Genomic DNA, 11093 nt, shown 5'->3' on the forward strand with positions numbered 1-11093 from the left:
CGGTCAGTCCCCGCGCCGCGCCTCCGCCCGAGCGCGCCAAGGTCACCGGGACCGGGCGCTGCACGGCAGCCGGCGACTGGGGGCCCTGCGCTCGCGCGCGCCGGGCATTCCCCTGCCGCAGATCCGCTCCCGCCGCGCGAGGGCGCCCGGGGCCGCCGCCCCGCCTGACCCCGGCCTGGGCGCGCCCGCGGAGGCCGCGGTGGGAGGGACCGTCCCAGGCTCCCCGCGCCCGGCACCCGGGGCCCCGCCGCTTCCGCCCGCCCTGAGGCCGCTCAGGGAGCCGGGACGCGCTGCCTGGGCTCTGCGAAGCCGGTAAGTCCCTCTTCCTATCCTCCCACTTCCTCCGGGGGAAACTGAGGCCCAGAGGCGCGCCTTGCCCTGAGATCCCACCGCCAGTCCGGGGTGCAGCCCACACGGGGTGGGGAGAGCCTGGGTTCTGGGGAGGGCTCACTGCGGAGCGGGGAGGGTGGTCTTTGCAGCTCCTTACTTTTCATTACCCAGACCCCCGCTCCTCAAGCCAGGCTAAGAATCTGGTGGGGTTGTCAGAAGGTCAAGCTCCCTCCCGCGGTATTTTGTTTTTTGTTTGTTTTTGAGACAGAGTCTCCCTCTGTCACCCAGGGTGGAGTGCAGTGGCCCCATCTCAGCTCAATGCAACCTCTGCTTCCCTGGTTCAAGCGATTCTCCTGCCTCAGCCTCCTGAGTAGCTGGGATTACAAGCGCGCACCACCACACCCGGCTACTTTTTGTGTTATTTTAGTAGAGAAGGGGTTTCACTATATTGGCCGGGCTGGTCTCAAGCTCCCGACCTCAGCTGATCCGCCTGCCTTGTCCTCCCAGAGTGCTGAGATTACCGTGTGAGCCACCGCACCTGGGCCCCCTCCGCTTGTTTTAACTTTCTGGTTCCGGCTTCTTCCTGCTTCGTGGGCCAGCCCAGGCTCTGAGCTCAGAGAGCAGCACAGCTGCAGCTGGCCACCCAGCCGTCTGAGCCCCTGGGGGGTCCTGGAGACACCCCCAGGACCTCGGACCCTTGGCGCCCCAGAGGTCCAAAGGCTAGAGCCAGTGGGGCCTGAGAGCCAGGGAAACCGGGTCCGAAAGGACGCAGCCTCCTCCCCAGCTGGTGCCCGGGCCAGGGCTCACCCGCCTGCCTGCCCTTCAGGCTCTGCTGGCACGGGACGCCCTGGCTCACTGGGTGGCCGCTTCCCTTCCCTCCCCTTTCTCCCTGCAGGCCGGGGTCACGAGGAGGGTGTGGATGGCAAGTGACTTCATCCCTACCCCGACAGATGGAGAAACTAAGGCTGAGAGAGGCCATCAGCCTCCTCCCCTTCCCTCCACGGCCGCCCCGGCGCTCAGTCCCACCCCCTCCACCGATGAGGCCATGAGGCGCCGACTGGACCCGGGCCAGGTCACCCCTTTCTGCCACACCCCCAATCCGGAGGACTCCCTGATCTCTGGGAGCTGAGGGAGCCCTGGGCCCGGGGTGCAGCTGGGGGCCTCTGCCAGGGACCCAACTCCTGACCCAGCCCCTGCCGGCCACACCCTCTGCAGGGTCTCACAGAATCATGGACTGAGTCCGCCCGGCCCCTACTGCACAGATGGGGAAACTGAGGCCTGAAAGCGTGGAGTGGCTGGCTTCGGGCCACGCAGAAAGGTAGAAGCCAGGATGGTGGGAAGGGCAGGGAGGGGCCCCAGCCGTAGGAGTCACCTGTCTGCTATTCGTGAATGATGTCTTCAATCATCAAGCATCGATTAAGCACCTACTGTGTGCATTACAGCACAATACACAATCAATAATAACTTCAGGCTGTGGGCAGTGGCTCATGCTTGTAATCCCAGCACTTTGGGAGGCGGAGGCGGGTGGATCACTTGAGGTCAGGAGTTGGAGACCAGCCTGGCCAAGATGGTGAAACCCCATCTCTACTAAAACTACGAGAATTAGCCAGGCGTGGTGGCGGGCACCTGTAATCCCAGCTTCCAGGAGGGTGAGGCAGGAGAATCACTTGAGCCCGGGAGGGTTGCAGTGAGCCAAGATTGCACCACTGCACTCCAGCCTGGGAGACAGAGTGAGTGTCCGTCTCAAAAAAAAATAACAGTAATAATTTTAGATGACAGTTTTAAATTATTGTTTTAAATAACAGTAATAATTTTAGATAACAGTTCTTCTCCATCGGTGTTCCATACCTCCTGTCTTCTTTACCCAATCCATAGGACCCCTCAACTTTCCCACAAGGGGGGCTCTGTTACCCCATTTTTCAGAGAGGAGAGGTGGGGCTCAGAGAGGTTTAGTTACTGTCCCGGATCACACAGCCAGTCAAGGCAGAGCCGGGACACAACGCTGTGTCTCTGGCGGTGGCTGCCTGGACCCGGCCCCTCTGCTCTCCAGGTCCCGCGTCTTCCAGAACCTCCCGCTCTTCCTGTGGGCTCTGCTGAACTGTGCTTTGGGGCTCAGTGCTCAGGTAAGGGGGGACATGAGCCTGGGGGGTGGTGAGTGGAAATGGGGACCCAGGAGCAGTGTGGGGTCAACAGCACCCCCCTGCCAGGCTGACCGTGCCTCTGTCTCCCCAAGTAGGGTCCGGGCGAGTGGACCCCGTGGGTGTCCTGGACCCGCTGCTCCAGCTCCTGCGGGCGGGGCGTATCTGTGCGCAGCCGGCGCTGCCTGCGGTGAGCGGGCCGGGAGAGGGGGTCCCTGCACCCCCTCCCTGCCCAGCCCGGCCCCTGGCCGCACCCTCGGCCTGCCCACACATGCTGTGCCCTTTAATCCCGCTGATCCTGCTGGAATGCGGGTGGGGTTGGCGGGGGTGGAGGGTGGAAGGCCAGCCCTGGGAGGGGGTCCCTGGGGGTTCTCTCCACACTCTGGCTCCCTGCAGGCTTCCTGGGGAACAGCCGTGCTGGGGAGATTCCCACGAGTACCGCCTCTGCCAACTGCCGGTAAGCCCTGCCCACCTCCCAGACGCCCTCGCCACCCCAGGCTGCCCTGAAGCCCACGCCTGTCCCTGGGGTTGTCCCAGCCTCTGGCTCTCCTATCTCTGCCCCCAGGACTGCCCCCCGGGGGCTGTGCCTTTCCGAGACCTACAGTGTGCCCTGTACAATGACCGCCCTGTCCTGGGCACCCAGAGAACTTACCAGTGGGTGCCCTTCTATGGGGGTGAGTAGCCTGGTCTTCTGTGGTCAGGATTGGGCCAGAGTGAACAACTCATTACTCTGAGGGAGGGGGACTTGGAGTGTTGCAAAGAGAAGAGGGTATTAGCACTAGGGCTTTGAAGAATATGTAGGAGTTGGTGAAATGAAACAGAAACAGCATATGTTAGGGGTGGAACAGGGGCAGAGGGAAGCAGGGTCCATTCTGCACAGGGCTGTTCTGTGCCGGGACAGAACACCCGACTGAGGATTTACTTAGAGCTGTATCCAGAGGCCAACAGTTCTCAAACTTATCCCAGTAGCAGGAAATGCTGCTGCATTGAGCTGAAAATAGCGAGTTATATAACTGTGTGCCCGGGGCAGTGCGTCTCCAGATTTCAGGGAGACAGGCAGCTTCACACGCCATGGGGAAGGCAGTCACAGATAGAAGAAAAGCCTAGAACAGAGAAAGTGCCATCCTTCAACCTCATTTCCCTCCTTCCCTCCCTCCCTCCCTCCTTCCTTCCCTCCTTCCTTCCTTCCTTCCTTCCTTCCTTCCTTCCTTCCTTCCTGCTCTGAGAATTGGAGGAAACTTGCTGGGTCTGACCCCACAGAGGCCCACTAGGGCAAGTCCAGGATCTGTTCCAGGCAGGGTCTACCACACAGGCTCAGGGAAATAGGACCCAGAAGGAGCTGGAGCTGGAGGAGTAGGGGTCAGGGCTGTCAGCCTGAGTGTGTGATCAGAACGCCCATTTTGCCCCACTTCCAGATAGAAGGGGAAACTGAGGCCCAGGGAGGACCAGCAACACACCTCAGTTGCATGAGACTCAGTCAGTATACTGGACAAACACATCGTTGGGCACTTGCTGGTTGCTTGGGTGAGGTGCTAAGATTTTTTTTTTTTTTTTTTTTTTTTTTTTTTGAGACGGAATCTTGCTCTGTCACCCAGGCTGGAGTGCAGTGGCACCACCTTGGCTCACTGCAGCCTCCACCTCCTTGGTTCAAGTGATTCTCCCACCTCAGCCTCCTGAGTATCTGGGACCACAGTCACATGCCACCACGCCTGGCTAATTTTTTGTATTTTTGGTAGAGACGGGGTCTCGCCACGTTGCCAAGGCTGGTCTTGAACTCCTGGGATTAGGAGATCAGCCTCCCAGTGTGCTGGGATTACAGGTGTAAGCCACTGCACCTGGCCATCTGCACACTGATTGAGTTCTTGCTTCTGTATCCTAGAGCTTAGAACAGTATCTGGAAAACAGGTGTTCAGTGGAATGAAGTATGAGTAATGGTGTTAATAATGAATACTATGTAAGGACTCCTAATATAAAGACTACGAATGAATGAATGCAGCCCCAGGATACTTGCCTGGGAGTCCTAGGTTGCTGGAGGCGGAGCACCTATGGTCCAGTCCTGGCTCTGCCTCCGCCTCGATATGTGGCTTTGGCTGAATCTCTGGGCTTCATCTGCCCAGATGGTTGCCTGCTGGACCTTGGTATAGGGAAACTGGAACTTGAATAGGAGTCCCAGGCCCACTGACTCCTCCCGCCCTCAGCTCCCAGCCAGTGTGACCTCAACTGCCTGGCCGAAGGGCACACCTTCTACCACAGCTTCGGCCGCGTCCTGGATGGCACCGCCTGCAGCCCTGGTGCCCATGGGGTTTGCGTGGCTGGCCGCTGCCTGGTAAGGACTCGCTGGGCCCAATCTGAGCCCAGCCTGACTCCCTTTCAGGCTCCACCCACAGCCCCCCTAGGCTCCACCCATCGCCAGGCCCCACCCGCCGAGGCCCCACCCATCCATAGGCTCCACCCTCCCTCCCCTTCTAGCCCCGCCCATCACTAGTCCCGCCCCCGGCCACCTTTAGGCCCCACCCTTTGGGCGCCACGCCCATCAACTCCAGGCCCCGCCTCTCCCTAGGCTCCACCCCCATCTTCCCGCCAGGCCTGTCCTTTTACTCCCACGCTCAGCCCTTTCCCCAGGTCTTGCCCCTCCCAGCGTCAGTCACGGCGCACCTGTCCTTCACCCTTTAGAGCGCCGGCTGTGATGGGCTGCTGGGCTCCGGCGCCCTGGAGGACCGCTGTGGCCGCTGCGGAGGCGCCAACGACTCGTGCCTATTCGTGCAGCGCGTGTTTCGCGATGCCGGTGACTGCCCGCCCCGTCCTCCCTGCACACACGTCAGCGCGGGGCCCTTTAACAAGCTGTGGCCCAGAAGCAAATTTCCGTGCTGATTGGCTAGTGTGCGGCCCAGCCCCCCTTTCTCTTCATCCTGATTGGCTATTGACAGATTGTCCCACCCTCCCCAGAGCAGATGGGGTTTTAACGCTTTCCCTGCCGCACCGAAGCGACTAGGGAGGGTTTCCGGTTCCCAGGACCCTGGCTAGCTGTCTTACCCGCAGTCGCTCACTTAATGCTCAAGTCATCGCTCAAATACACCCCCACAGGCACCCCAACACCCTCTTACCCTCCCCGCCAGGTGCCTTCGCTGGGTACTGGAACGTGACCCTGATCCCCGAGGGCGCAAGGCACATCCGCGTGGCGCACCGGAGCCGCAACCACCTGGGTATCCTCGGGTCTGATGCGGGAGGCACCCGGCGGGCCACCCGGGGGCGGGGTATCCCTGTTTGCAGATGGGGAGATTGAGGCCTGAGGAGGGGACTCCAGGGTCTGGGAGACGAGATGGGCTCCTGAGGGCTGACTGTTCCCTTGCAGCGCTGATGGGGGGCGATGGGCGCTACGTCCTCAACGGGGACTGGGCAGTCAGCCCGCCCGGGACCTACGAGGCGGCCGGCACGCATGTGGTCTACACTCGCGACCCAGGGCCCGAGGAGACGTTGCGCGCAGCCGGGCCCACCTCCGCCGACCTGCTCCTGCAGGTGCCACCGGGCCTCCAAGAGGGTCAGAGGGGGGCTGGTGAGAGAGGGGGTCAGAGGGGGTGCAGTTGGGGACAAGGTCGGAGAGGGGAGGCTGGTGACAGGGTGTCGGCTGGGGACAAAGCGTCAGCAGTGAGAAGCTGGGGGCAGGGTTACAAGGGGAGTTTAGTGACAGGGTCGGCTGGGAACAGAGGGTTAGATGGGAGTCTGGGGACAAGGTCAAACGGGGTCGGCTGGGGGCAGAGCGTCAGAGCGGGGAGGCTGGGGACAGGTTCGGAAGAGGGAGGTTGGGGACAGGGTCAGAGGTGGAAGGCTGGTGACAAGAGGGTCAGAAGGGTTAGGCTGGAGACAGAGAGGAGAAGCTAGGGGCAGATGATCAGAGCGGGGTGACTGGGACCAAAAGGGGGAGCCTGGGGTCAGAGAGGAGAGGCTGGGGACAGGGTCAGAAGGGGGAGGCTGGGGACAGAGAGTCAGAGGATGGAGGCCGGGGACAGAGTCAGAGGAGGGAGGCTGGGGACAGTGTAACGAGGGGGAGGCCGGGGACAGTGTCAGAGGGGGATGCTGGGGACAGGGTCAGAGGAGGGAGGCCAGGAACAGGGTCAGAGGGAGGAGGCTGGGGACAGGGTCAGAGGAGGGAGGCCGGGAACAGGGTCAGAGGGAGGAGGCTGGGGACAGGGTCACAGAGAGGAGGTTAGAGACAGGGTCAGAGGAGGGAGGCTGGGGACAGGGCTGGGGGAGGCTGGGGACAGAGCATCAGAGGAGGGAAGCTAAAGACAGGGTCGGAGTGGGGAGGCTGGGGACAGGGTCAGAGGAGGGAAGCTGGGGACAGGGTCAGAGGGAGGAGGCTTGGGAGGACCCGGGGGAAGCTGGGGACAGAGTCAGAGGGAGGAGGTTGGGGATAAGGTCAGAGGCAGTAGGCTTGGGACAGGGTCAGAGGGAGGAGGTTGGGGAAAGGATCAGAGGGGAGAGGCTTGGGACAGGGTCAGAGGAGAGAGGCTGGGACAGGGTCAGAGGAGGGAGGCTGGGACGGGTCAGAGGAGGGAGGCTGGGACAGGGTCAGAGGAGGGAGGCTGGGACAGGGTCAGAGGAGGGAGGCTGGGACAGGGTCAGAGGAGGGAGGCTGGGACAGGGTCAGAGGAGGGAGGCTGGGACGGGTCAGAGGAGGGAGGCTGGGACAGGGTCAGAGGAGGGAGGCTGGGACAGGGTCAGAGGAGGGAGGCTGGGACAGGGTCAGAGGAGGGAGGCTGGGACAGGATCAGAGGGAGGAGGTTGGGGATAGGGTCAGAGGCAGTAGGCTTGGGACAGGGTCAGAGGGAGGAGGTTGGGGACAGGATCAGAGGGGAGAGGCCTGGGACAGGGTCAGAGGAGGGAGGCTGGGACAGGGTCAGAGGAGGGAGGCTGGGACAGGGTCAGAGGAGGGAGGCTGGACAGGGTCAGAGGAGGGAGGCCGGGGACAGGGTCAGAGGAGGGAGGCTTGGGACAGGGTCAGAGGAGAGAGGCTGGACAGGGTCAGAGGAGGGAGGCTGGACAGGGTCAAAGGAGGAAGGCTGGGACAGGGTCAGAGGAGGGAGGCTGGGACAGGGTCAGAGGAGGGAGGCCTGGGACAGGGTCAGAGGAGGGAGGCTGGGACAGGGTCAGAGGAGAGAGGCTGGACAGGGTCAGAGGAGAGAGGCTGGACAGGGTCAGAGGAGGGAGGCCGGGGACAGGGTCAGAGGAGGGAGGCTTGGGACAGGGTCAGAGGAGAGAGGCTGGACAGGGTCAGAGGAGGGAGGCTGGACAGGGTCAAAGGAGGAAGGCTGGGACAGGGTCAGAGGAGGGAGGCTGGGACAGGGTCAGAGGAGGGAGGCTGGGACAGGGTCAGAGGAGGGAGGCCTGGGACAGGGTCAGAGGAGGGAGGCTGGGACAGGGTCAGAGGAGGGAGGCCTGGGACAGGGTCAGAGGCGGAAGGCTGGTGACAAGAGGGTCAGAAGGGTTAGGCTGGAGACAGGAGAAGCTAGGGGCAGATGATCAGAGCGGGGTGACTGGGACCAAAAGGGGGAGCCTGGGGTCAGAGAGGAGAGGCTGGGGACAGGGTCAGAAGGGGGAGGCTGGGGACAGAGAGTCAGAGGATGGAGGCCGGGGACAGAGTCAGAGGAGGGAGGCTGGGGATAGTGTCAGAGGGGGATGCTGGGGACAGGGTCAGAGGAGGGAGGCCAGGAACAGGGTCAGAGGGAGGAGGCTGGGGACAGGGTCACAGGGAGGAGGTTAGAGACAGGGTCAGAGGAGGGAGGCTGGGGACAGGGCTGGGGGAGGCTGGGGACAGAGCATCAGAGGAGGGAAGCTGAAGACAGGGTCGGAGTGGGGAGGCTGGGGACAGGGTCAGAGGAGGGAAGCTGGGGACAGGGTCAGAGGGAGGAGGTTGGGGATAAGGTCAGAGGCAGTAGGCTTGGGACACGGTCAGAGGGAAGAGGTTGGGGATAGGGTCAGAGGCAGTAGGCTTGGGACAGGGTCAGAGGGAGGAGGTTGGGGAAAGGATCAGAGGGGAGAGGCCTGGGACAGGGTCAGAGGAGAGAGGCTGGGACAGGGTCAGAGGAGGGAGGCTGGGACGGGTCAGAGGAGGGAGGCTGGGACAGGGTCAGAGGAGGGAGGCTGGACAGGGTCAGAGGAGGGAGGCTGGGACAGGGTCAGAGGAGGGAGGCTGGGACAGGGTCAGAGGAGGGAGGCTGGGACGGGTCAGAGGAGGGAGGCTGGGACAGGGTCAGAGGAGGGAGGCTGGGACGGGTCAGAGGAGGGAGGCTGGGACAGGGTCAGAGGAGGGAGGCTGGGACAGGGTCAGAGGAGGGAGGCTGGGACAGGGTCAGAGGAGGGAGGCTGGGACAGGGTCAGAGGAGGGAGGCTGGGACGGGTCAGAGGAGGGAGGCTGGGACAGGGTCAGAGGAGGGAGGCTGGGACAGGGTCAGAGGAGGGAGGCTGGGACAGGATCAGAGGGAGGAGGTTGGGGATAGGGTCAGAGGCAGTAGGCTTGGGACAGGGTCAGAGGGAGGAGGTTGGGGACAGGATCAGAGGGGAGAGGCCTGGGACAGGGTCAGAGGAGGGAGGCTGGGACAGGGTCAGAGGAGGGAGGCTGGGACAGGGTCAGAGGAGGGAGGCTGGACAGGGTCAGAGGAGAGAGGCTGGACAGGGTCAGAGGAGGGAGGCCGGGGACAGGGTCAGAGGAGGGAGGCCTGGGACAGGGTCAGAGGAGGGAGGCTGGGATCAGCGCATCAGAGGGAGGAGGCGACTCAGCCTCTGGAGCAGTTCCTTGTGCCTCCCCTCTCCAGGTCCTCCTGCAGGAGCCCAACCCGGGCATCGAGTTTGAGTTCTGGCTCCCCCGGGAACGCTACAGCCCCTTCCAGGCTCGGGCGCAGGCCCTGGGCTGGCCCCTGCGGCAGCCGCAGCCCCGGGAGGTGGAACCACAGCCCCCCGCAGCCCCCGCTGTCACCCCTGCACAGACCCCACCCCTGACCCCAGGTGAGGTGGGGACGGCCAGGGTGGGGGACGGGTGGGCCTGAGTCCGTGCCCCTCACAGCACTGCCCGCCCCACAGACCCCTGCCCACCCTGTCCCGACACCCGAGGCCGCGCCCACCGACTGCTTCACTATTGCGCCAGTGACTTTGGTGAGACCCCTGGGCCCTCCCGTCACTTAGCCCCCTCTAACCCGGCTTCCTCCTGGTCTCTGCCCCTCACCCCACTTTACACTTGACCCCTTCTCCTGACCCTCATTTGACCCTTACGTGACCCTGGACCCCTCGTCGATCCCTGACATGAGCCTGACTCCAGTCACTGTACATCCCGAGGTCCCACCTGACCCTCAGCCCCTCTTCTGGCAACGGGGGCGTGGAGATTTGTGCAGAGCGGAGCGTGCAGCCAGCTCAGCGCCCACCCTGCCCACAGCGTTCCAGGCCCGCGTGCTGGGCCGCCACCGCCAGGCCCAGGAGACCCGCTACGAGGTGCGTATCCAGCTCGTCTACAAGAACCGCACGCCACTGCGGGCCCACGAGTACGTGTGGGCACCGGGCCGCTGCCCCTGCCCGCTGCTGGCACCCCACCGGGACTACCTGCTGGCTGTCCAGCGCCTCGTCAGCCCTGATGGCACGCAGGACCGGCTGCTGCTGCCCCACGCCGGCTATGCCCGGCCCTGGAGCCCTGCCGAGGACAGCCGCATACGCCTGACTGCCCTGCGCTGTCCCGTCTGATCCGCCGGGAACCCTGGCTACACACGGCAAGAAACATACATCTGACCAGGCTCAAAGTCAACGTATTTCCCCTGTCACCCTGGCTTCCAGGCAGCTCTGAAATGTGTCCCACCTGCAGCTCTGTGACTCCCTCTCACACACAGACACCTCTGCATGCAGTCACATTCACTGTCACAAGCCAGCAGGCACTGGTGAGGAAACACTGAGGAGGCACTGACTTATTTCACCTCTCTCCCTGGCTGCCAGGAAGCTCATAGCTATTTATACTCAGAAAGTTGTTTTTTGTTGTTGTTTTGTTTTTTAAATATGGAACGCTTCACAAATTTGCGTGTCATCCTTGCGCAGGGGCCATGCTCATCTTCCCTGTAGCGCTCCAGTTTTAGTATATGCGCTGCCGAAGCGAGCACTATAACTCCGAAAGTTTAAGTCTGCGTTCATTCTCTGCATCACACTCATTTGCTTGGAGACACTGCCGCCCTGGGCACCAGCAAGCTCATCTGTTTCCTTCCCTGGCACTGCTGTGTCTCCTCCCTCTACTCACACACACCCTGATATGTGAAGGGCAGAGACACTGTCACAAGCTGGCACGCCTCTTAGAAGACATGCCTACCAGGCACTGTAACATACCAATTTCCCTTTTTTCCTGCCTACCAGGAAACTCAGTCTTTTCAGCCTGGGCATTTCTGGCTGGATTTCCACCCATCAACATGTGTTCACCACCTCCTTTTTTTTTCTTTTCTTTTCTTTCTTTTTTTTTTTTTTTTTTGATGGAGTCTAGCTCTGTCACCCAGGCTGGAGTGCAGTGGTGGCGCCATCTCGGCTCACTGCAACCTCCGCCTCCCGGGTTCAAGCAGTTCCCCTCCTCAGCCTGCCAAGTAGCTGGGATTACAGGTGCAT

General features: G+C 62.3%; 1 protein-coding gene and 1 non-coding gene across 8 annotated transcripts; one reads left to right on the plus strand and one right to left on the minus strand.

The window, feature by feature from the left end:
• Positions 1-245: 245 nt before the first annotated feature.
• On the plus strand, positions 246-10519 carry ADAMTSL5 (ADAMTS like 5). Of its 7 annotated transcripts, XM_074384868.1 has the most exons (14): positions 246-312; positions 1226-1252; positions 1546-1648; positions 2381-2453; positions 2567-2658; positions 2865-2925; positions 3034-3142; positions 4667-4794; positions 5142-5253; positions 5585-5671; positions 5821-5984; positions 9281-9470; positions 9546-9617; positions 9895-10519. In XM_074384868.1, the coding sequence occupies exons 3-14, from the start codon at positions 1593-1595 to the stop codon at positions 10194-10196; spliced, it is 1446 nt and encodes a 481-aa protein (XP_074240969.1). In that variant the 5' UTR covers positions 246-312; positions 1226-1252; positions 1546-1592; the 3' UTR covers positions 10197-10519. The 7 variants fall into 7 exon arrangements, with proteins under 7 accessions (XP_074240969.1, XP_074240970.1, XP_074240968.1 ...); XM_074384869.1 differs by lacking the exon at positions 1226-1252; XM_074384867.1 differs by lacking the exons at positions 246-312; positions 1226-1252 and adding an exon at positions 1319-1402.
• Positions 10497-10603, minus strand: LOC120362843 (U6 spliceosomal RNA). The gene has a single exon (XR_005578644.2). It is a non-coding gene; the product is annotated as a U6 spliceosomal RNA (small nuclear RNA).
• Between the last annotated feature and the right edge of the window lie 490 nt (positions 10604-11093).

This window comes from Saimiri boliviensis, chromosome 14 (genome assembly GCF_048565385.1).
Source record: "Saimiri boliviensis isolate mSaiBol1 chromosome 14, mSaiBol1.pri, whole genome shotgun sequence".
NCBI lineage: Eukaryota > Metazoa > Chordata > Mammalia > Primates > Cebidae > Saimiri > Saimiri boliviensis.

Coding starts and splice junctions, on each gene's coding strand:
- ADAMTSL5 (XM_074384868.1), top strand. CDS start 1,593: ATGGGGAAACTGAGGCCTGAAAGCGTGGAGTGGCTGGCTTCGGGCCAC. Junction 3,143..4,666: donor GTGGGTGCCCTTCTATGGGG/GTGAGTAGCCTG, acceptor TCCCGCCCTCAG/CTCCCAGCCAGTGTGACCTC. Junction 9,471..9,545: donor GACCCCACCCCTGACCCCAG/GTGAGGTGGGGA, acceptor CCCGCCCCACAG/ACCCCTGCCCACCCTGTCCC.